This window comes from Grampus griseus (genome assembly GCF_964374135.1).
Source record: "Grampus griseus genome assembly, chromosome: 5".
NCBI classification, from domain to species: Eukaryota; Metazoa; Chordata; class Mammalia; order Artiodactyla; family Delphinidae; genus Grampus; species Grampus griseus.
This window is the reverse complement of record NC_138998.1, coordinates 45,997,648-46,023,227: the sequence shown is the minus strand read 5'-3', so window position 1 is coordinate 46,023,227 and position 25,580 is coordinate 45,997,648. Positions and strand designations below refer to the sequence as shown.

The 25,580-nt window shown below is 40.8% G+C and overlaps 1 protein-coding gene across 4 annotated transcripts in view; it reads left to right on the top strand.

Annotated features, from left to right (window-relative positions):
- The window catches only part of GOLIM4 (golgi integral membrane protein 4), an 80,635-nt gene that overhangs the window by 18,864 nt on the left and 36,191 nt on the right, over positions 1 to 25,580 (top strand). For all 4 annotated transcript variants that reach the window (XM_082655479.1, XM_082655478.1, XM_082655477.1 and 1 more), the window contains exon 2: positions 24,209 to 24,283. In XM_082655479.1, the coding sequence (XP_082511605.1) occupies positions 24,209 to 24,283 (75 nt within the window). The remainder of the gene's footprint in view (positions 1 to 24,208; positions 24,284 to 25,580) is intronic.

Genomic DNA, 25,580 nt, shown 5'->3' with positions numbered 1-25,580 from the left:
TCGTCCTGACATGCTTTTTGTGCATACAATGGAAGCCAGCAGTAAGAAAGGCAGGTTTTTTCGACAAATTACTTCTGTACTTTTTGTGAACAGTGCCTGCTCAGAAAATTTTCAGAGTAGGAACATGTAGATTCTTGTTAAGCCCCAGTAAGTAAAACTCTAATACTCTATGAAACCAGTGAATAATTGGCCAGTTACCATGTATTTGTTCTTTAACTTAAAGAAATACTTCCTGTCTTTAACTTTGTCCCTTTGGAAATATGTTGATGTGGAAAGAAAATCTGACTTTATTTTTGGTTTTCCTTATCTCTGTTTTATTACTTAATTTTTTTTAAACTCTGCTAGTTGATTGCTTAAATACTTTTTTTTTAAAACACTCTGGTTGGCACCAGTTGGACCAGATGCCAAAGAGAACATTTCTACTGACTGCTTAATTATTTTGTAAAGGGAAGAGTCTTACCAGGCCCCCACAGCATTTTAACTGCACGAAATTACGATTTTTAACCATCACACCAAGAATTATGTCTTGAATTTTGAGTTGTGTCTCATTCAATCATATCTAATTTCCCCTCTTTCTAGGTGTGTTCTGGTGTTATCCAGGTGACTCAAAAACCTATTGGCATGGTGTAGACTACGTGGATGCTTTTTATATAGTTGTGTTGACTCCACTTTGAAAATACATTTCCTGAATCTTACCAATCTGTGATATTTCTATTTCTAACATCCTAGTCTGATTACCTGTCATCTCTTGACTGGGCTAGTTGCAGTAAGCTCCTGCTTGGTTTTCTTGCTTCCACCCTTACCTCCCACATAGTAGCTCAGTAGTCTATAAAGATTATTCATTGTAAAACATAGGGTAGGTAATGTTATTTCCTATCTCTCTTTAAGGAAAATTTCACTTTTCTCTTACCACTTGGTTGTGCTTCACCAACAAGTTTCCAACCACATGGGCCTTTTAGCTGTTGCAGTGACACCCCAAGCTCACAGCCTTCTCAGAGTCTTTAAACCTGCTATTCTCTCTACCTGGAATCTTCTTCCCTAAGATCTCTTCATCATTGACTGACTCCCTTTTATTCAGGCCTCAGCTCAGATGCCAACTCCTACAAAGGCAGCAGTGTTAGCTGTCTATTGCTGCGTAACAAATTACCCCCGAACTTAGCACTTTCAAGTAACAAACATATGTAACCATTAACTGTTTCACATAGTTTCCTGAGGGTCATGAATCTAGGAGCAGCTTGGCTGGACAGTTCTGGCTCAGGGTCTCTCATGAGGCTGTACTCAAGCTGTTGGCTGGGCTACAGTCGACTCAGGATGGGCTGGGGGAGGATCCACTTCCAAACTCGTTCACATGGTTGCTGGCAGGCTTCAGTTTCTCACTGTTGGTCAGATACCTCTGTTTCACTACAGAACGCCCCTCCATAGATTGCCTGAGTGTCCTCATGATGTGGCATCCCCCACAGAGTAAGGGATCTAACAGAGGAAGAGCCCAACACAGAAGCCAGGCTTTTATAATTGAATCCACTTGCACTGGATGCTGTCAATCACGAGACCAACCCTGGTACAGTGTAGGAGGGGAGTGCACAAGAGTATGAGTACCAGGTGGTATGGGGATCATAGGGAACCATCTGGAAGGCTGGCTACTACAGCAGCCCATGGGAATTTCACTGGTTACTTTTGAGAAGCCCGCATCTTTCATATTTTTTACCTCTGAACAATCTTTAGAAGTCATAGCTGCGTATCTTCCTTGATATAAGGGAATAAGCTGAAAAATGATGATAGTTCATTCACCTAAGTACTCTCTATCCCATTATCCTACATTATTATCTTATTTGCACCAATGACTATCTGAAATCCCATATTGTATCTCCTTGTTAATTGTATCTTGTTTGTCTGTCTTCTCTATGAGAGTATGAGACCTTGAATTCAGAAAACGGGTATTTCATGTCCACTATTTTAATCCTTGGGCTTAGAACAATGCCTGAAATGTAGTAGATCATTTTGTGATAAATGAACACATAGGTTACCTTTTCAACCATTTCGTATGGAAGTTGTTTCTACAGGCATCCCTGTATTCTAAAACTGAGTGTACTGAACATAAATTTCATTAGTTTAAGTAATATTTGCTGAGTTTACCTTATGTAGAAGGCACTGTGCTAGATACTCTGCAGTTACAAATGAAATAATCTTACCCGCAAATGGTCTTTACCTCCAAGGAGTCCTTTAAGTAAGGAAGGGTATGTGCCATATGAGAACAAGTGAAATAACAAAGTAAAGAATGAGTAAAATAAAGAAGAGGGAAAAAATTGCAGTGCGAGAGGCAGGGTGAGAATTGGAGGAGGCTTCACGATAGAAGGCCCTCTTGATGTCTTAAGGTCAGTATGTTATTTTGTCCTGTAATATTGTGTTTCTTTTAGCATTCTCAGAATGTAAGAAGGAAAGAAACCATATTTCCTGAACAACTAAAAAGTCAGGAAGCCTGGTCTACAAGAGTATTATAGATATGGTAAATTGTTTAGTTATGTATTTTTAAAGATCACCTTGCTGAAATGACTAAAAATAAAGGAAATCATGTTTCATAATGTGTGGTTGTCATCATATATAGAGCAGTTGCCCATACTTTAAATAGCCTTCAATCAGTGTATCTTTGCAATTAGTTCTCCAAGTAACAATTGTATTCTTGTATTGTATAGTATTCTTCACTGTTACCAGCTTCTTATGGTAGTCATTCTGTCTCCCTCATCTTAAAAGTTGCTTCATCTAGGGCTTCCCTGGTGGCGCGGTGGTTGAGAGTCCGCCTGCCGATGCAGGGGACACGGGTTCGTGCCCCGGTCTGGGAAGATCCCACATGCTGCGGAGCAGCTGGGCCCGTGAGCCATGGCCGCTGAACCTGCGCGTCTGGAGCCTGTGCTCCGCAACGGGAGAGGCCACAACAGTGAGAGGCCCGCGTTCCGCAAAAAAAAAAAAAAAAAAGTTGCTTCATCTAATTTTGCTGTGGACTTGAAAGCCCAGTAACCACGCTTGATAGAATTATGTATAATAAGAATAAACGAGACTATGAAAGAGTTTTCAAGTAATTAAGTTTTAAGGGAGGTTTTCTTTTTAGTTTAGCTCTTTGTGGCTCATTTTTTCATCTTTCTGGTACTCATCTGTGTTTTAACAACTTCTCTTAATAGACAAGATGCTATTTTACTTACGTTTGCTGTTGAACTTTTTGTCTCTGTTCAATATATCACAGTTGGCTTTGAAGTCAGACTGACTCATAAGTCTGCCAAATTTTAGTTTTACGTCCTTAAATTGTTGTATATTTCTGAGTCTGATTTTTAAAAAGTTGTATCTCACAGTGTCGATGTAAAGAGTAAATATGTTAAAGGCCTAGGACGTTACTGGCATGGGTTTTCTTCCGTCCTCTCTTCCTTCCCCAGTCATCCCCACCAGGTTGAATGGGCTTCACACTCTACCACCTGGTGCCTGGCAACAAACGCCTTGGTAAGCAGCATCTATATGCATGCCACTTTGACAAGGGTGTCCTAGCTTATACCCAGTGGTGTAGAGCTAGACTCGGAGGACCGGTCCTGCAGACAGCTTGCTTTCCTAAGATTGTCAGCACAACTTGGGGAGCAATCCAAGATTGAGTTTCACGGCAGACTGGTACCAGTACCTTGGCCCTATGGAAAATTCACAGTCCAAGACTGACTGTAAAATTAAACTGACTCTCTAAGTATCCTTTAGAGATTTGATGCCCTGAAGCAGGTATTAGCTGCTACACGGCATTTCACTCCCTGCCTGGGGTTTACAGCAGTGGAATTCAGAGGCAGCTCAGCCCTTGAGAAGTATAAGGCCGTGGGGCTTTCATGGGGGGATGTATCAGTCCCTGTACATACTCAGAGTTAACAAAACAGTCAGAGCAAGGAATTTTTTAATTAAGTTCTACGACATCCATGTAATTACTTACATTTTTCCACTCCCTCACATATTTTCTCAGTTTATCCACCCTTGTGACTCATTCAGTAGCAAAAGCAGTGAAATCAGCATTCTCTTCTAGTCATCAAGCAAAATGGGTCATCTCCCTGGCCTGCTGGATTGTCTGGTGTGCCCCAGAGAATCTCATTTCAGTTCAGGCCTCTTCCTGCTGCTCTATTTCCTTGTTTCCTCTTGGGTGGTTTCCACTGACCGTCAGGAGCTTCTCACCATGACCGGTTTCTTCACTCCAGGTTGCTCCCTTCTGAATGTTGCATTTCTTGCATTTATTCATCGTTCATGCCTTGAGAGTCCTGCCAAGATTCTGCCCTTTTCTTGCTTTAACTTCAACTGAAATTCACTGAGTACCTATTTTGTACCATACATAGAAATAGGCCCTAATATTTACATTATGGAATAGAAGAGTGAGGTTCAGAAAGGTTTTGTGTTCAGTATGACAAAGGTGGTATATGAGAGAAGGAATTTGAATGAAAATCTGCCCGCTCTAAATTCAGTTTTCTTTCCAATTTAGCACAACTCCCATTTTCTCTAGGTGTGCCAGGGCACTGAGAAACTCTGATGATGTGAGCTGGAAGGCTTCATTAGGTCATGCTTAAGTCTGTGCCGCTGGCCATCATCCCTTTGCTGACGCAGGAGGCTGCTGTAAGCACATGTGGCAGATGTGCCCTGGGCACCATTATCTGGGTCCACCTTGAGTCTGTAATGCCAGCTCCTGGCCTGTAGGATGAAGAGAAAGCTGCTGTTTTCAGTGTTGATTTTTTTTTTTTTTTTTTTTTAAGAACTGGTCTTAAAAGTAGATTTAACAATTTAGGGTAAAAAAACCTCCACTCACTAAGAGGAGCGAACTTATTAAATGTAAAGAAGTCGGAGAGCTCCCTGACCTCAATTTTTTCAGAGTATGGTTTTAATCTTTAATCAGAAAGGTGTTATATTGAATAGATAAGCTTTCCCTTTCAGGTTATAAAGCCATGTGCCTCTGTCTAGGCAGGCCGCAGAAACTGTTTTCTTTTTTTAAATTACTTCTTTAATAACCCTAATGAAAATGAAGGTTGTTTCCGTGAGTTGAAAATTAGGCCATTATTGATTAATTTTATCATTGGAAGAGAATATTAAAAATAATTCATTTTGAGTTTTATAATGTGTTTTTAGAGGTCCTTTGAATCTGTATTTGATGAGGCAGACGATTACGTCAGAGACTTTAATGAAGCTACAGTGTGAACACCCAACTCAAGAAGATGAGGAAACTATGCACTTTCCCAAAATTTGGAATGAGTGTAGACCAGGGTTCAAATCTGGACTCCATAATTAAATACTTGGATGATCTTTGACAGGTTACCTAGCCACTCAGCCTGTTTCATTGCCTGTTTGAACAAAGATTATACTTGCTCTCTGAAGTTATGAGTCTAATGAAAACATCTATTCTGTGCCTGGTACGCAGTAGATGTTTTGAAAAAGGTAGCTCCACCCCACTTTAATTAGTTGATAAATTACGACTTCTAGAAAAACAAATTAAAATACTCGCCTTACTGGTGGTGAGTTAGTAACTTCATCTTTCTATACAAAGGCTTCATAGTTGAAAACTAGCTATATTACATCAAAGTTTTCATATAACACCAACTTAGAGCTTTATGTCCTATTTTTATTTTCTAATGACACCCTTTTAAGATCTCCATTAGGGAAAGTAAGTTTAGCATATTAAAAGACATGATGCTTTTAACAGGCATTCTTATTTCTCTCATGAAGCATATTTTGGAACGATCTTCGAAAGGCTGCTGCTTCAATCGTTAATTCATTTTACTCAGAGACTGTGAACATCAAAGCAATAAAATTCAGTTAAGTGGAAGAGTCAGGAAATAGAATATTCTGGTGAATTCAGTTGTCAGTGCTAAATAAAAAACATATTACCTTCTCCACCCATGTGTTTTCTGGTGTCTGTATTTAAATCATTCTATTGAATTTGAGGTTGTATTGAAAACTCTGTACCAAGTTATTTTTCTGGTAAAAGAGAAATCAATTAAAGAAAATACTTTTTGTTTCATGTTATATTATTGAAAAGCATTTCAAACTGTATTAGTTGCTTTACTTCATTGTTAAGAATGGCCATCATTAAAAACAACAGTTCTCCTCTAGGGATGAAAATGTAGATCAGATATGAAGATTCAACTAGATGTATATTGTCCCTTGGCCATGGCAATGAATTTATCAATAGATTTTGATCTTTCCCTTTCTTTTAGAACATGAATACAATAAAAAAATTCCACTTAAGTTATGGTAAAATGAGCATTAACATAATTAATTATTATGATATAAACTTAAGAGTAGTTTATGGTTGTGTAGAAATTTGAAAAGTGCAGAAAAAATTTTGAGACAAAGTCACTCATAATTCTTAACAACCAGCACAGTCTCTAAAGTTTTAGTGTTTAGTCTTTATTTATAGAATCAAAGACAAATGGATGTGCAGTTTTCTTTGACTAGTTTAAGCTTTTTAAAATCTGTTTAACTTGATGTTTTGCTTTATCTAGTCATATTTCCACTTTAAGTTTTAGAACAATTTACAAACGGATGAAAAGAACAGAAATGAAACTTCTCTTCGTGGCTTAAAAAATCTGTCCTTAATCAATATTGCATTGGGGAAACAGAAAAAAAAAATAACAGATTATTTTTAAATGGTTTTTAGTCTGCAAGAAGTTGACATGTAAAATAGTAAATCAGGTACCTGCTTTCAGAATTCGGGAAAAAAGTTTCTCTGAAAAATAGAACCATTCAGAAGCCAAATTTTAAGAGGTTTTTTTCCACTTATTTTCTGACTTGGAGTATTGAAAGAAAAGTTTTAATCACAGTAATTTTTTGTTGGCTTGCTTTCAGGTCTTTCCATCACAATAAGGAATGTAAGCCTAACAGAAAAACGCAGCCATGAATTATCAATATTTTCTTTATCTTACATGGGGTAATTTCTGATAATTGACTTTGTAAGGAAAATCTTGTGAAAATTCTTTCAATTCTATAATACAGTATTATCAGATACATATTTTCATCAGATATATATCATACATAGTGATACTTTATAAACTCATTTAAATTCAGAGTGAGAAATTAAGCTCATAATAACATCTTTTATTTCTTAGTTATGAAGTTAAGGAATTAAAAAGTTATTTTTGTATATTCCTAGTGAAACACCAGGCCAGAAAATATTAATGTGCTCTTGTTAGATTATCTATGTTCTTTTCAAATTCATGAACCCTGAAAGACAAAATGATGGAAATACTCCCTTTTTGCACCTCAGATAAATATCATGTATATTTGGCATGTTGATAATGTAGAATTGTCCTTTCTGCCTTACAGGAATCGGTAAGGGCCTAATTTTCCCCCTCAAATGCCTGTGTTGTTTTCTCTCATGCTTTTAGTATGGGGATGATTTACTGAGTTCTGACAGTACATTGGCAACAATGTTTAGATCAGAGGGTTTTTTTGTTTTGGGGATTTTTTTTTGGTTTTTTATATCGTGTGCTTGTGTGTGTGTGTGTGTGTGTGTGTGTGTGTGTTTGATAGCCTCAGAAGAAAAACATTAATAACTGTTTAGTGCTATTTTTTTGTTTGCCTACATATACTGCTAAATGTATTTATGCTTAATGTGTATTTCTAGGTTTATTGTTTTGGATCAAGAGCTACAATTCCTAATTGATAAATTTGTGGTGTTGAAGGGATAGACTACTTGGGTACTGTAGTTTTTATTTCGGCATTGAGTAAGTAACAAAATAGCACAAAATTATCTTCATTAAAAGTAGAACTCAAAAGTGGGTCCTTTAAAATGTTAAAAAATTTACCTAGTGAGTTCCCAAGATGCTAAAGCAAAGATGAAAGAACCAAACATGAATATTAACTAAAAATTGTCCCAATTCTCCTATGATAATTCATATCCAGCAGTAATTACAAAAAAACCCACAACATTTCTTTTATCTATATACTTAAATTCATACAGCTTTATGGTGGAGTGATGGGCATGTTGTATCAATGATTTGAAGGTGAATTTACAGATAATAATTTCTTTCTCACAATCTCTTGAATGACAATCAAAAAATTACCGTAATAAATGGATTCCTTTTCTTATGAAGTATCTCCCCAGAAATTCAGAATAATGGAACAAGAGTACACTAAATCACTAAAAAGTTTAATGCTTCTTAAGTAAATGTCTTTTCAGTACTGAGCTAATGGCTAAAGAAAGGTCGCTGGATCATCTAATGAATAGTTAGGAGTAATTTCTAATTAGCACCTGTTCCGCCACAAATTACATGTGAATTGGGTGTAAAAAAGCTCTTTGTATATAAATTGTAAAGGACTATAAAAGCATAGTTTTGCTACCAAAAGTGGGTTTTTTTAAAGGACACTGTTTTCCCCTGAATATATTAACACTCATCTGCAAATGTATTTAACCTCTTAGTGACAGGTTTATCTACAAGGTGATAAAGAATAGAACCGAGATCTTTAGTGGAATAACTGTTTGCTCTTCCAGAGAAATTCTGATTTACACTTTGTCAATGGGGAAATAGCATAGCATCAGAGGTGAAGTGTTTATTATGCTAATGAATCTTGTTTTAAGTTATGGTTATAATTAGTTTTATTCTATATTGCTTGAAAATCAAAATGTAGTGTAATAATAAATGTCAGCTACCCTTGTCCAAATTACTATAAATATCGAATTGTTGGAATCTGGAACCAGTGAGGTTATTCTGTGCCTGCACTTCCTGTTTTCACCCACCTCCCAATTACTTGCAGCTGTCAAAATAATTTTAATCATTTTCAGATACTTTGCAGAAGAAAAGGGACTTAAGCCCTTCAGCCAAAAAAGATGTTGCCCCTCCTCTTGTGGTCTTCTTTTATAACCCCGCTGGGTCCCCCTAGTCTAGTCAGGCCAGCATTCTTTCTGAGCATCACTATTATGCTGTAAGATCTTAAACATTTATCCAGGTCATTCCACAGTTCTGATTCTGTGTCCTTGCTTGTTAAACCACATCAGAGAATCAGAGAATCTTAGAGCTGGAGGAAGCCTCAGAAATCAGTTGCTAAGCCCCTTTAGTTTACCAGTGATGAAATGTATGACATTAAATAAATACCTTTCAGATTAAAAATTAAACCCAAATCTCTGGACTTCTAGCCTTTGGCCTGTTCCACCAGGAAATGTTGCCTGCAGATATGTGCAAGTAGACACATGCAAAAATCTGCCTATTCCAAAGAATACCTGATATTTGCATTCTCCCACCTCTGTGTCCAGGCTGTTCACCACATATGCTTGGTTATGCCCTAGTATGGGAAAGAGCAAATTGAAACATGAATCAGGCAGGGAAAAAAAGGGGCAAGCATGCTCCTTAGACCTGTTTGCAATGGGAGTAGCAATTGTAATTGTATGCACTTTACTGCTTTTATTAGTCATTCAGTATCAAAGTTCATTCAGTATCAAAGAAGGATAATGTGTCTGTATCTTTTAGAGTTGTACCTGTAGAAAAGGAGAGCCCTACCATAGAACACCTTAAGTATGACACAGGGTCTTAGTTTATATATAATGGTTTTCAACTTATTGAAAATCATAGGTGACAGATAAATCTGAAATAGTACTCTTTTGTCAAAAACTTTTTCCTAAAAAATCAGCCTTTCCCAGCATTCTGCTAAATTGAATCTTTCTTAATCAAATGTATTTATATTTTTTAAAGATTTTTTTTTTGATATGGACCATTTTTAAAGTCTTTATTGAATTTTGTTACAATATTGATTCTGTTTTATGTTTTGGTTTTTTGGCCATGAGACATGTGGGATCTTAGCTCCCCGACCAGGGATCAAACCCACGCCCCCTGCATTGGAAGGTGAAGTCATAATCACTGGATGGCCAGCGAAGTCCCTAGGTTTATTTTACTGAGAATATACAAATCCACTTTGAAATGATTAGTGTATCGCTGATGCCACCTACTCTTCTCCTTTGCTTTAAATATGCATATTTAGGATTTTAGCATTGGAAGGACCTTGACGACTCAGATGTCCAACTACCTCATTTTATTGCTGAGGAAACAGAATTTGAAAGGTGAAGTTTCTTAGATGTGAGCACAGAACTGGTTAGTGTCTGGTAGCATGGAGCTCAGGAATCTTGGCTCAGGCCACTGTTATTTCCCCTAAATTACTTGAAAAATTCTCATTAAATTGTCTCTTGGCTCCATCTGTTTCTGGCTGTTTCTCTGTCAGTCTGTCTCTTTTTTCTCTCTCTTTTTTTCTTCTTCCAGGCTAATCCATCTCAGTTCTTCGTAAGTCATTTTCAGTGGATTTAATGTGAATACTAACTATGGAACGGGTTGAAAAGAAAAACTGGAAGTTTAACTCTAATTAGAATGCTGGTATCATCAAAGATTTTTTTCTTTCTTTTAGCATCCAGTTATATATGCACCTTTCTACAGATCTGGACTGTCTGTTGATTTTACTCTGCTTTCAAAGATCCCCATGTGCTTTGTCAGTTTAAACAATATAGATATTAGATATATTGTCTCTACCTTTTATAGAAAACCTTTAGAGGTTGCCAATGAATTCCTATGCTTATTTTGGTATAAGTCAGTTGTATCACATTTAAAGTTTCTTAAAGCTGGACTCTTAGGAATCCATCTTGATATGGAACCAATTACAAGTTTTATATGTAAATTTTGTGAAATAATTGGTATGAAGAGTACACTGTTAACGTCACGTGCTGATTATCTTGGATCAGTCATTTAATAAACCATCAGCAGAGGTATCCACTTTGTACCAGACCCAAGGCTAGGTGACAATCTGCACAGATTTGACTCTCTCATAAGTAATTCCACAAAGTCGTAGGAGTGACAAATCTGTATGTTAAGTATTATAATAAGACCACGGATAGGGATTTGCTTAGGCCCCCATGGAAGAATAGACTTGGGGCATCCATACTGCCTGGAGAAGCCTCTGGACCACAGTGAAGGTGGACGCTGATCTCACATGTCGGGTTTCGCATCGTGGATGACTGTTTACGTGATGGAGGCCGATACAATCGCAGTACCTCAAGGGCTACTCACCAGAATTTCACAAAACCCTCTGTGTCCTCCTCATGTCACATCATCATCAGAAGTCTCCTGCTGGCACCCTAAAATCCACACGTCCTGATACGTAATATACCCTTTCTTGTTTTTGTTTTTGTTTTTTTGCGGTACGCGGGCCTCTCACTGTTGTGGCCTCTCCCGTTGCGGAGCACAGGCTCCAGACGCGCAGGCTCAGCGGCCATGGCTCACGGGCCCAGCCGCCCCGCGGCATGTGGGATCCTCCCGGACCGGGGCACGAACCCGTGTCCCCTGCATTGGCAGGCGGACTCTCAACCACTGCGCCACCAGGGAAGTCCTACCCTTTCTTAAAGGATGAAGAAAAGATAATATTTTTATTTGACCTTGGAGGGTCTCAATCAGTGAGCTCAGCCTTTTACTCTTAAGGTCTTTGACGGGCCGTGCAGTGAGTGGAGATTAAAATATGACTGTTGCCCCGAATCAGGCAGTGCCCAGGATTTCAATGCAGGAGACATTCTTATTTAGAGTCACATATGATCTTAGCAAACTGAAAATATTCATTGTTCTGTAGCAAATATAAGGAAAGAAAAGAAATCATACCTAATTATACTACTCTCTCAAAAGAGAGCTTAAAATGTCCAAAAATGGAAAGAGAATGCAGGATATCACTAAGAATTTTAATCAAACTGGTGAAGCAGGTTTTAGACATCTGGTGTTGACTTTGTCCCCACAGTATCTTACCTTCTTTAGTTCCCTCAGTGGTAACTGGTATAGGTAGTTAAGCAGTTTAGTTGTGGGACAAAAAAAATATGTCAGGAAGCGTACGACGTGGCTGTGGAGGGTAGGCTGGCGTTTGCCTCAGAGGGGTCCTTGTGTTGGGCCTTCTTAGACTTGTAAGTGATAATGAAATAGACCTTCCCAGCAGTGACCTTCTAGCTACTAGCAACTTGAGTGTTTCTTAGATTACTCTTCCTACTTCCCTGCACTATCTTGGTATCCCTCTCAAGCATTAAACGTGTCCAACGTGGGATGCAGGGTGCATGATGCCCTGCCCCCACCCACAGAGCTCCCACTGTCCTTCTTGGTCCTGGACCCTCCTTTCACGCAGTAGCATAAACCGGAAATCTTTGCACCATCCTTGGATCCACTTTCGTAACGTACTTTGAGTCAGTCACTGAGGCATTTTGCATTTATTGCTTAAATACATTTTGCTTCTGTTCCTTCCCCTCCCTGCATCAATGATTACGGCATATACTTGAATATTATAAAGCTAGATTCCCTTACCCCTGCAAAAGTACTCCTCAGAAAAGAGGGGGTCTTGTACTGGAGTGAGCATAAAGCCTCTGCTATTTCTGGGAGCCCTCCCAGTTGCTTCATTTTAAACCGCAGAGCGCTGTGTGAAGGAGACACATTGGCCCAAAATGGCCTCGTTTAATGCGACTAGATATTTATGAAGGGCACCTGACAAAAATCTTCTTTTTTGGTTTTAAAGGATGTGGCAGCATTTAAGATAGTGTGGGTATTTATTCCCAGGAATGTGATCTCACAATGGTAAATGCAAAATATCTTTATAAATAAGCCTTTTCACTACCCTCCCCCCACCACTGCAAAAACAAAAGAAAACAAAAACACCCCCAATACGTTCAGGAGTTAGGGCTACCAAAACCATGAATCTGCACCTCCAAGACAAATGGAGATGTCAGCTATCCTAATTTTTACCAAATATATGTGACTTAGGACATTTCCAGTGACCGCATCAGACAGAGATTCCACTAATGCTGTATTCCAGTGAAGATGGGTATGCTTCAGAAAACTGTCAGAGGACTAAGATGCTGACCTGAGGTGATGCAGACGCAGATGTCAGACATGCCTGTGAAGAGTTTGAATCAAATTGGGGAGACGCGGATGGAGGGACAAAAGTGACCTATCTAAATGTTTTATATTTCACTATTAATTTCACTTATGTAACTGAAAATAACAAGGACCGTGATCTTATGTAAACACTTGTACATTCAGAAAAGTACATGAATCTTAAGTATGGAGCTCAGTGAATTCTCACAAAGCAGACTGTGGAATCAGACCCGGAATCAGACAGTTACCAGCACCCAAAAATGCGCCCTCCTGCGCTCTTCCAGGAACTGCCTGTCCACCTACCACTGCCAATAGGCACGGTGTGAACAGGTGTGTCCTCCTCTCGCCACGGAATAGTTTCGCTTATTTTTGAATTTTCTGTAAGTAGACTCATTCAGTAAGCGCCACTTTGCTGTCTGGCTTCTTGTCTCAACATTATGTTTGTGAAACTCACATGTGGCTTCATTCGGTTTCTCCACGTTGCTGAGTGGTATTTCATTTTATGAACAACCACACCTTATCCATTCTCCGGGGATAGATGTTTGTGTTGTTTCCAGTTGGGGAGTGTCGTGAAGAGTCTCGTTCTTCCGAGTCTCCTCTGTGACTTCTGGTGACTGCATGCCAGCATTTGCTTGGGTACCTATGTAGGAGTGGGATTATAGACCACACAGGATACCCCTCATCAGCTCCGACGGGTGCTGGCAAACAGGTTTCTGAAGTGGTTGTACCAAGCTCCACGCACATCAACAAGGTAGGAGGGCGCCTTTCTGCATATTCTTGCCAGCTTGGTACTTTCTGTCTTTTTTATTGTAGTCATTTTGATGGGAGAATAGTGGTATTACGTTATGATTTTAACTTGATTTTCCTGATGACTTAACCCAGCTGACCACTTTTTCAAATATCTAACCACCATTAGGATATCCTTAAGTGTCTGTTCATATTCTTTTTCACTCCCCACTCATTTTCACTTCTCTAAAATTTTGTATATTCCAGTTGGAAAAGAAATCAACTTTTTTTTTAATTGGATTATCTTATTGGCAAAACTGGAGATCATCTTATATTGGGGCAATATGGAAGTCATTGAGGTGACCTCTTAACTGATCCATCACCTTCTGCTCTCTCTCAGATGCTCTACTCCGTCTTCCGTACTACCCATAAAATTATTTTCTATATGCAGATCTGATCAAGTCAATTGTAGCCCTATCCCACTCATTCTCTCCCCTCCCTGATTACCTACCTTCCTGTCGACGCTGTGCTAAACAGAGTGTTTCCAGAACCCGCCTTTGAAAGGTCATGGGGAGGAGGAGTTGGGCGGGTTCGAGGCACACTTGCTAAATATTCAGATTATCAAGGCTCTTCCCTGGAAATTCTGATTCAGTAGCTTCCAGTGGGGTCAGGAATCTGTGTGATGAACAAGCACTCCAGGTTTCTCTTATTTTCAGGGAAGTTTGAGGAATACTACAAACAGGTTGATTTTGGTTTTGCCTCAGTGCTCTTACATGTTCTCTGTCCACTGTCTGGGTTATTCTCCTCCATTGGAAGGAAACATCCTCACAAACGTTGCCTCTGGGAATCCAGATTGACTCCTACAGGCTGAGTAAATCACTCTGTAGTCAATGAAGTCTTACCCCCGGTCTTCCTCATAAACCTAGTCCACGGTGGCCTTCCCCATGTCAGCTGATTGCATGCACTGGTTTTACCTTCAGTTTAAATTCAGAATCGGCTGCAGCTTGCACACGGTCCTATTCTCCCGTTACACTCGGGTCTGCGTGACTGCACATGCCTGCTACTAGCTAGCTTTCCCGCTTGCATCTTGCACCCATGTGGTCAGAGTGATCATTATTTTAAAATCTAAGTTAACATCACATGTTCCTGCTCAGAACGCTCCAGTGGCTCCCCATTTCTCTCAGAGTAAAAGCCAAGTCTTCATGAGGTCCTACAAGACCCATCGCCATCTGCCCCCTTCCCCACCTTCACCCTTTGACCTTCCAGGCTCACTCTGCCTCAGTTATTCTGGCCTCCCTGCTTTTCTTAGAACATCCCAGGTATGGTTGCACTGTAGGGCTTCTGCACTTCCTGTTCTATCTATCTGGAACACTTGACCTGAGGCGACTGTAGTACTAACTCCTTCACCACGTTTTTCAAGTGTTGGCTCAAACGTCTCCTCAGTGAATCCTGTCTTGACCACCCTATTTAAAAGTGAAACGTGATCCATCCTTCCCACAACTCCAATCTCTTATACTCTGTTCTTTTCTCCCCGTGGCATGCACTAACTTCTAGTGTACTCTTAATTATGTTTATCATTTACATCTTTCTGCAGAATATGAGTTCCCCAAGGGCAATATTTTCTACTGTTGTGCTCACAATATATTCTCAAATATCAGAACAATGCCTGGCGTATAATAAATGCTCAGTGAATATTTGTTTGATTTGTAGATTGTAATATTCAGGATGCAATAGAGAAGAGGCCTTACATAGTATCTCTTTATAAGCCAGGTTTTTTATGAAGCCATTTTCAAGATATGTTGCATACCTTCACATTTTGAAGTGAAAACTTGACACTGGCAGTTTGGATGAAGATGGGGTTGCTTGTGTATTGCTTCATTGGTTTGAAGGAGAAGCCAATTGCAGCCCAGCTCATGCTCCCTGAGTTGTGTGTGTTCTCTGAGATACAGGTTTATACAACAGGGTTGATACTTGAGTCCTGGATTTTAGATTTTTCTCTAAAACATGCCAGCAAAGATGCTGGCATTACTTGAAGTGTCCATAGAAGCAGGTTTCCATGAAGAAATCAGGTAACTTAAGAAATGTCTTTTACGTTTGGATCAAGCACATCGATTTTGAAAAGTTTATGCATAAATTCTTAGTTCCATTATAGAACCAATGTGCTTTTGCCTATTTTAGCCCATCTGAAGAGCATTCTTATATACCCTTGCATCAGTTTTGGGTGACCAGAAACCTAATCCTCTCTCTCATGCATTATTTCTTGAAATGCTGTGATGCAGTCCACCTGAAATCTGATTGCTAGATAAGCATATTACTCTAGAGGGTCTATGTATCTACATCTGATGTTAGAATAACTTTTACTTCTCTTACTGTGAATTCCTAAGTTTCTAATATATACACATATGTACTTATTCATGCCTTTGAGAATGTAACTTTTACTTTGTTGAGTCCCGTATTTTCATGGGACAGGAGGATAATTTTTCTCTTAGCTTACCAAGAGATTATATGTAAAAATCTGCTGGCTCAGCAGGCCATTCTGTCATCCTGGCTTACCTAACCTTTGGTGATCTCTAATTGTCTTCTTACTGTTTTTACTGTCTTAGCCTCCTCTCGCAACCCAAATTTGTTGACTAGAAGCTTTTTATAAGAGTAATGCCTGTACTTTAGTGTCTCCCAGGGGGCCTGGAATACTGCTGGTGCTATGATAGCTCTGAGCAGCTAAGAGTAGAATTATTTCATGAGGAGTGAATAGATTTCCTCTAATAGTAAGAATGATTATTAGTAGCTCACCACTTGAAAGAATGTCAAGAAGAAGACTTGTGTGAAGACATATATCTTAAGTCAGCTAATATAATACTTGTTTGAAAAAGCCAAATCTCAATTAGATAGTGTCATGAGGGAAAGCCTGTGTATAGTTTTATCCAAAATAAGAAAGGCAGTTAGGCACCAATTCAAATCATGTTTAAAATTCCATTTAAATGACTTCATAAACTGTATGCATTAGCAAACTTAAAAATAGACACTTTATGAACTATTATAGGAACTTAAGTGTGCAGTAAAAAAATAAATACAGCAGGGGCTTCCCTGGTGGCGCAGTGGTTGAGAGTCTGCCTGCCGATGCAGGGGACGCGGGTTCATGCCCCGGTCCGGGAAGATCCCACATGCCGCGGAGTGGCTGGGCCCGTGAGCCATGGCCGCTGAGCCTGCGCGTCCGGAGCCTGTGCTCCGCAACGGGAGAGGCCACAGCAGTGAGAGGCCCGCGTACCACCAAAAAAAAAAAAAAAAAAAAAAAAAAAAAAATACAGCAATTGCCACGAAGTAGAAAAATACCTAATCAGACTGTCCTTTTTTTCCTCTCAGCATTCTGAAAACTTCTATATTTCAGGGCTCTGATTTAACTAATGCTAATCTTATGAGCCTATACATCAACAGATAAATTTATATTTAATCTCTATTCTGTCATCTGTCTATTCTCTGGGATATGTGAGTACTAATGAGCCAACAAATATGGAAATTCAGTTAAAAATGCTGGGACTTAAAGGATGGCAGGCAAATGAGGAAGAGAATGAAATATCTTCTAAATGCATTCATTTATTTCTCAAGTATTATTGAATGCCACTAGATATTAGGAGCTGGGGGATTGGAACTGAAGTGGTAGTAAGGGCTGGGAATATAGAAGAGAAGGAAAGAGGAGCTAGCCAATCCCAGCCTTCATGGCACACATAGTTCATTCATTCATTCATTCATTCATTATCTGTTGAATGCCTGTAACTCACTGTAACAGGGATACAACACTGAAATAAATCAAACGAGAAATTCTTGCCCTGACTGAGCTTGTATTCTAGTGAGATAGAAAGGCAATAAATAAGGCCCCCAAAAGTAAAAAAAAATTAATAGAAAGAGTTAAGGACTAAGGAGAAAAATGAAGTGGGGAGGGAGCCTGGAAGTGTTGAGGGTGGGAAGCAGGTGGCAGTCTTAGGTTGTCCAGGAAAGGATCTGATGAGAAGGTATCTTTCTAGTAAAGACCTGAGGGAAGTGAGGGAGCTAGTCACACAGATGCCTGGAGGAGGAGCAGCGGGGCTGCCAGGAAGAGGCAGTGTGAGGTGCTGAAGTGAGAGCTCGCCTCGCATGTTCGGGGGATGCTGAGGAGGCCGCTGTGGCTGGAGCAGGATGGACGATGGGGTGAAGCCACGTGAGGGCTGTGGGTTTCGCTCAAGTCGTGAAGGGAGGCCATTGGGAGGTTTTGCCCCAGGCCTGCGATGTGACCAAGGGAACTAACCATAATTCAAATTCAGCCATCAATGGTCAAGCAGACCGGAAAGGTTGAATTGTACTGGAAGTTGTAAAACCGGAAGGGGGTGAGAAGCCAAAGCTGGACTTAATGGTTTAGGAGTTACCTGTGAGAAAAACGCTCCATGAGTCAGGAGGATGGGGCAGACTTTGTGGAAAGAGTGGGGTGGAGACACCAAAGTAGAGCCTTAGGGGTGCCTTTGCCCACTCACGGGGGCTGCAGGGGGATCCAGTGTGATCCTCAAAATGGTAATAGGTGTCCCCCTTCTTTTGTCTTTTTACTTGTTTTATATGGGTTGTTTTCTAAGAAGATCTTTGGTATTCTTTCTCAGACTTCTTATGAGGTGAAATGAAAGAAGGAAGGAAAGATAATTGGAAAACTGTATCTATGATGTTGTCTTCATGTTAATTACCAGCTCATTGTGCAGCAGAGGAGGTGGGTGGGCAAGTGGCTGGCCTCCAGCCCACTTCTGGCCAGTTAGAACCACAGTTGAGAACTGTTCGTAAAGACATAATAAATATCTACGATTTTAGGCCTAAAAAACCAAAATAAAGCAAAACCTCAAGAGTATTATCTTCTGAGAACTATAGTGATTTCAATTTATTTTCCTTTTTTGTCATCGCTCTTGCTATCCTACTTAAGTATCTTCAGCCACAATTATCAGAACACTAATTTGTTCATTTCAAGTTTTATCACCTGTAAAATGATAAAGGTACTCGCAAATCAATGTTTTCACAAGTTGAATTGTGTGCCTTTCATACCAAGACTCGGTTGTGTGTTTTGTTTTTAAAGATAAAACCCTGTGTTGTCGGGACTGAAAGCAAAATTTCACAGGCTGTTGCTTCTGCCAAAGAAACCTTGCCCTCTCTTGGCTTAAGGTGTTAAAACACTTAGCAGTGTTTTCTGTCTAATTTTATTTATTTTTATTTTTTATTTTTTGCGGTACGCGGGCCTCTCACTGTTGTGGCCTCTCCCGTTGCGGAGCACAGGCTCCGGATGCACAGGCCCAGCGGCCATGGCTCACAGACCCAGCTGCTCCGCGGCATGTGGGCTCTTCCCGGACTGGGGCACGAACCCGTGTCCCCTGCATCGGCAGGCGGACTCTCAACCACTGCACCACCAGGGAAGCCCTTCTGTCTAATTTTAAACTGTTGTTTTCTAATTCTGAATTGGAGCAGTTTGTCATAGATGAAATGTCATAGATATATATTTTACCCCTAAGTGGATGCCTGCACCTAATTTCTCTGTGCCTTTTGGATGGAAGTCAGAGTTAAAGTGGAAAATTGCTGTCGGAAGCTGGCATATTTTTAAACTCTTGAGTGAGTTAAGGGGGGAATAAAAACTCTTTCCACCCTTGACTGCATGGAAAATATTAAACTCCTTGTCAGTAAGCAGGGGAGATGATGAGTATTGTGGATTTTCATCCTTCTCTCACGAGTTCTTATGATTCACATCCTATCCCTGTTGTAGTGTTGGTCTGCATTAACGATCTTGAATGCTGAGACTGAACCATTATTTTTATACTTATTTTTTCTTTAACCTGATGGGTGCTTTGAGAATATTAATTATACACCTTTTTTGTTGCAAAGGATCTAGCAGTTTGGCTTCATCTTGACTGATGCCCTTGACTTCCGAGTATAAATAGAAAAAGAGATAGGTGACAGGGATTGATTAGCAATCCTCCTTCTGAGCAAAGCAGTAAACCTATCTAGATAAATAACCAGCCCCAAAGCCTGGAGAATGCATGCTAAAGAATTAAGGGTAGCGTGTGTGTGTGTGTGTGTGTGTGTGTGTGTGTGTGTGTGTGTGTGTGTGTGTGTGTTTAATTGATAGGGAAATTTTCTAGAAGAGCCACAAGAACACAAAGATTCTATCTGGTCCATTTTGCTGTTCTTCAATTGTTATTAGAAAATAGGCTTATAGGTTTTACTAAGCTATTAGAATGATTATTCGCAACCTCCCCCCTTTTTAAGGGAATTTTTTTTTTTTTAAGTAACAGGAAACTGAGATCAGTATTTCATTGCTGTTTCAAGTCTCTCTCTCAATGTATATGTGTATTACTTTGTTATTATTAGACTTTAATTGTAGGGTTGAAAGAGCTCAGGGAATCACCTGATTGATTCTCTGGCACTTTGAAGCCATCACAGATAGCTGAAAAAATATTTTAGTATTTTTCTGGCACTTACTCTGTGCCTTGCCGTGTTTGAAGCACTTCACATCAATTAACTCATTTAGCCCTGACATCCACCCAAAGGGATGGGCACTGTTTTTATTCCCATGTACCGTATAAAGAAACTGAAGCACAAAGAAGTTCGGCAACTCTCCCCATAAGGAATGAATCTGGGACTTGAACCCAGACACCAGAGTCTGTGCTCTCGACCTTTACGTACCGCCTGCCTCTTTCCTTCTCCCATTCCTTCTAGAGTTGCTAATTCTAAGGGTTAATTTTTACTCTCACTTTCCTTTACCTAACGTGGTTTCCTCAGCCTATAGTTTAAGGTTCCTTTTCGGTTTGGGTGTTTTTTTTTTTTTTTTTTCCTTTTTCTGAGCACTTCTCCAGCTTTCCGTCAGTCACTGCTGCTCCATTCTCTCACCTTCCTCCTCGGTGATGTTCTCAACCCTCAAACCATTTCTGAATTCTTAGGTTATATGTCAGGACTAGAAGCTGGTGGCTGTCATAATGACCAGTTCTGAGTAAGATAATATTAATAGTACAGTTACCTCACGGTTCCTCACATATAGCCTCTATTCCTGTTTACCACATCTTTTTTCTGCTGCATTTGCAAAAGCACGTTATTCATGCCTTAGGTCATGCTATGAGTGATGCCATTTTATGGATTCATGAATAGTCTCAGATTTCCCAAGACCTTCGGATGTGGACTGTAATCCATAAACATGCTCTCCTCTTTGTGGACATCGTATAGCATCTCTTTAGGTGATCTAGGAAAGTTTCTAACTGTGTGTCCTCGGATCTGCTAGCTCTTGAGACACGTTGCTCTTAAGATGTCGAATGTCTAAATCCCCATGATACATACAACTGTCAAAGACAGTTTGGTCGATGGGGACTTTGGACCAGCCGGTGGCACGTTATCCTCCTGGCTGAATCGCAGGGAAGAGAGTAAAGCACAGAGCACCGTCTCCCCTGCCCCCCACATAGAGCGCTCCTCACTCCAGTCCCCACACCCGCTCTCCGCTAGGTGGAATCTAGTGGACCCTCCGCCCTTATTGAGGATAAAATCCTGCAGGTGAGTTTTCTGCTGCCTAAACCAAAGGTAAGCGTTCCGCGGTCAGCCACTGCTGCTCCATTCTCTCATGACGTGCCACGTGATGTTGAGTGACCGCTGCCACATTTTATTAAGTCAGGAAGGATTTCACAGGATTACAAGTTGTACCTACAACGTTTGCCGCCATCCTTACCCTTCCGTGATAATAGTTAACATCTAGAGTCTGAGGTGGCGGCAGATGGTGGGAAGCAGCCCCCCACATGTGTTTTCTTGGCTGTGCTTCTGCTGGGTTTTGTTGTTGTTGTTATCTCGGGTGTTGCTAGGCTGGATTGTCTCCCCATAAAGGTCCTGACCTCCCTTCAGAAGCCCCCTAGACTCAGGACCCCTGCTGCCACTTTTGACTCCATTAGAGCAAGATCTTGACTACTTTGCCTGTTGACCCTTCTTTGAAAGTGATGTGCATGCTTGCTGAAATTGTCCCGTTAGTGCACCCAGATTCCCTGTTACCCGGCATGTTTATGTTCCTGTGACCTTCTTCCCAGACCGTGGGAACTTTGGCCAGTGGATTGGAGATGAGGGAGTGTTGTTCCTTCCAGCTGGGGAGCTTAGGTGTTCCCATGGCATCCTGTTCTTGCCTGTGTATATCATGATCACACCGTAATTTATCTATTCCCCTGCGAGCCTCCACTACCTGGCGGAAATTCTCAGACTATGGGCAGGCAGTTCTGGGTCTGGCTTGGTGAGGCTCCCCAGCTCTAGTCTTTGTTTTCCCTCCCTCGTTCCAAATGTCATTCAAGATGGTAGTGTTAGTACCAATCCAAGGAACCTCTTGGTGTTAATAGGCTTTCAGGAATTGGCCGAGAGACTTATCTACTGTACACCTATATGGTTGAAAAAAGTCTAATTTCTCAACAGTGGACTTGGAGCCAAGCTTTTTGGAGCACAGCTGCCTTTAGTCCAGTTCCAACACCTCTGTGTCTTTGTCCCTGTGATGTCTTCCAGCAGTGCCCTTCTCCTGTGGGGCTCCCATCTACCAAATCGTTCTTCACTCCCAAAGCCAGCCAAGAGATTGTCACCTCTGAGAATCTCCCCTCACTCCTCTCCCATCCAGAGCTCACCCCTCTCTTTCACTGGGCTTTTAGTATGCCAAATGCATTTGGCTCTAATTATTTAAAATTACCTAATCTATCTCCTGTGTTGGACTAGAGCTTCTTGAGGCCAAGGCCCATGTCTATTCATTTTGCATTTCTGCTCCTAATATGGTGCCGGGTACATCGCAGCAGCTCAATAACTGGGGAGTTGGATTAGATCCCTTTGTAACAATAGCACTGGGGGAGTGGGAGGGATCATCTGGTGAACAGAATAGGAACCCAAGTGGAGAAAGGGAATGGAGCAGCTCATTATTTCGATGACTAATGGGAGGCTGAATTGAGGGGAAAGATGAGTTTGGGGCAGGCATGCCATCAGGGGATGACACCATACCAGTTTGGCTGGTGGCAGGCCTTCTAGGAGTTCTGGACTGAGATGTTAGCAGAGGTGTGAGGAGAGCTAAGGGCTGTGGGAGTCGTAGATGGAGCCCTGGGAATGGCAGGTTTCTATGGGACACCAAGATGAGAGATGCGGTGTTGGGAGAAGGGGAAGGACCCTGGAGATGATGGGCGTGTTGGAAGGAGGACAGAGATAGCTGGTAACTGGCAGGGGTGGCAGTGGGGAAGGGGCGGGGGGAGGGACGGGGCAGGGGGTCCAGCAGCAACGAGCAGATGTCAGGGAGGGGAGTTGCTGCGACCATGGCAACTCTAGGCGGCCGGCAGTGTCGGGCAGCTGTTGCACTGGACGGACAGTCAGCGGCTGGTGATTGACTTGTATCTTAGGTAGTCATGGGGAGCTAGGGCTGGTAACAGAACCAAGTGACAGGCTTGGATGAGCTTGCAGGGAATGAGATCATTTGGGACCGTAATGCTGAACAAACAGGATTAAAGGGCGCGTCAGAAACGTAACTTTGTTCTCTCCTTCTCTCCCCTATTCCAAACACTCCGCGGAGCTGGGTTTTCTGTCCCTGCATGAAATCTAAGACAGACTTCACTACTTTACAGCTTCTCTCAGATCAAAGAAAGAAAAAAATCTTTCGGTAACTTTTATCCATAAACACAGTCTTGGTTTAGTAAGGATCGTGTCTGGTCTAGTCCAGTGTAGTAATACAAATTTTTTTCATTTAAAGGTAAAGCTTTTCCCACTCTTGCAGCTCCCATTCGCTGTAGATGTGAAGCCTGTAGTGTGGGAGAGAGTCCCGATGGGCTTCTGCCTATTTTCCCCCTAACACATCTGCTCTCTCTCCTGCACTCCACGGGCAACTGCAGCTACTTCAGAGTAGATGGGGGAGGTGGGGTTGGTAAAGTGCAGGAAGGTCCTACAGCAGGACATCAGTTTGCCTTGGGTTTCCTGCCATGGCAGATGTAAACCTGACTTGTTCCTTTGTGGGCACTTGTATAAGTTCTTTAGTGGGGAGAGTCTCTCCCTCCTTCATCTCTGTGGCTATCTTACCTAAGTTTTTCCTGACATGGCGGAATCCACCCCTTCTTTCAGCAAGCCTTAGTATGCTGCTGAGGTTTCCTCACCCACCCAGGCATCTTTCACTGAGACTCACGCAGCTCATGTTGACTTGGCAGTACTTATGGGATATCTGGGTGGAAATCCTCTCCTAGCACCTGAGAGAGAGGTGGGAGCTGGACACACAGATGTGAGGGTAAGTGCCGTGTAGATGTTGGCTGAAGTCGTGAGCGTGGACACGCTTGTCCGGGAAGAGACCTGGAGCCTCACACAGACCCGTGTTCCAGAAGCATGAGGACAAGAAGGTGGAAGCCTCTTCCAGAGTGTTGGTTTTACAGAGGGGCAGACTGCATAGGAGTCAGCCCAGAATTATGCCTCTTATCGTGTCCATCTTTTACCAAGAATGTGGAACTTAAAATGCATACGTTTTAATTTTAATTGTGAAAGGACTCTAAACTGTCTTCTTCCTGTTTTGAAAATTGATGTTAATTTTACCTTAGAATTTCTAATTCTTTGAAGATAAGTTTTAACTTTTTTTTTTCCAGTTGTGTATGAACACAGATCAAGATTAGAGAAATCCTTGCAAAAGGAAAGACTTGAACATAAGAAAGCAAAGGAAGGTAAATAAATAATGTAATTCGTGTTCTGTGTTTTTATCATACTCTTCTTTGAAGCATCACGTACTTGCTTTACTATTTTTTTGCTAAGAAATTTGTCAGATCGCCCAAAGTCAGTTTCATTTGGTGGATGGAGAAGGAGATACCAAGCAATATGCTATACATTGCGACAAAATAATTCCTGCTCAAGACTAGATTTAGACTCTTTCATTCAGTTGGTGCCACTTTGAGGTCATTCATGTATTGGTTATATGTATTGCTTCAGAAATAACACACAGTTTTTCTTTGAATATTATCAATGCATACGTTACTAACACCTGACTTCCGTCCACAGGCATCCAGGAAAAGTAACAGCATGTGTTGTCCAGAATATGACAAACGTTATATAAACGTATATGTATACATGTACATTTAGAACGTAATGAATTGATCTTATTGTACAATGTCTTTTAGGTTATACACCTGTTTTCATCTTGTGGTAAAGGCTTTATTGGCACAACTGATTGGTTTGGTTTGAAAAATCAACATTTAGCACAGGTATTAGGCAATGCTGTTGATTTTTATCAGAGTTTTTCTATAAAGCATGGAGCTTATACAGGTTGTGGTTTGAAATTACCTGCATTCTTTTTTTTTTTTTTACATCTTTATTGGAGTATAATTGCTTTACAATGGTGTGTTGGTTTCTGCTTTATAACAAAGTGAATCAGTTATGCATATACATATGTTCCCATATCTCTTCCCGCTTGCGTCTCCCTCCCTCCCACCCTCCCTATCCCACCCCTCCAGGCGGTCACAAAGCACCGAGCTGATCTCCCTGTGCTATGCGGCTGCTTCCCACTAGCTATCTACCTTACGTTTGGTAGTGTATAGATGTCCATGCCTCTCTCTCGCTTTGTCACAGCTTACCCTTCCTCCTCCCCATATCCTCAAGTCCATTCTCTAGTAGGTCTGTGTCTTTATTCCTGTCTTACTCCTACGTTCTTCATGACATTTTTTTTTAAATTCCATATATATGTGTTAGCATACGGTATTTGTCTTTCTCTTTCTGACTTACTTCACTCTGTATGACAGACTCTAGGTCTATCCACTTCATTACAAATAGCTCAATTTCGTCTCTTTTTATGGCTGAGTAATATCCCATTGTATATATGTGCCACATCTTCTTTATCCATTCATCCAATGATGGACACTTAGGTTGTTTCCATCTCTGGGCTATTGTAAATAGAGCTGCAATGAACATTCTGGTACATGACTCTTTTTGAATTATGGTTTTCTCAGGATATATGCCCAGTAGTGGGAT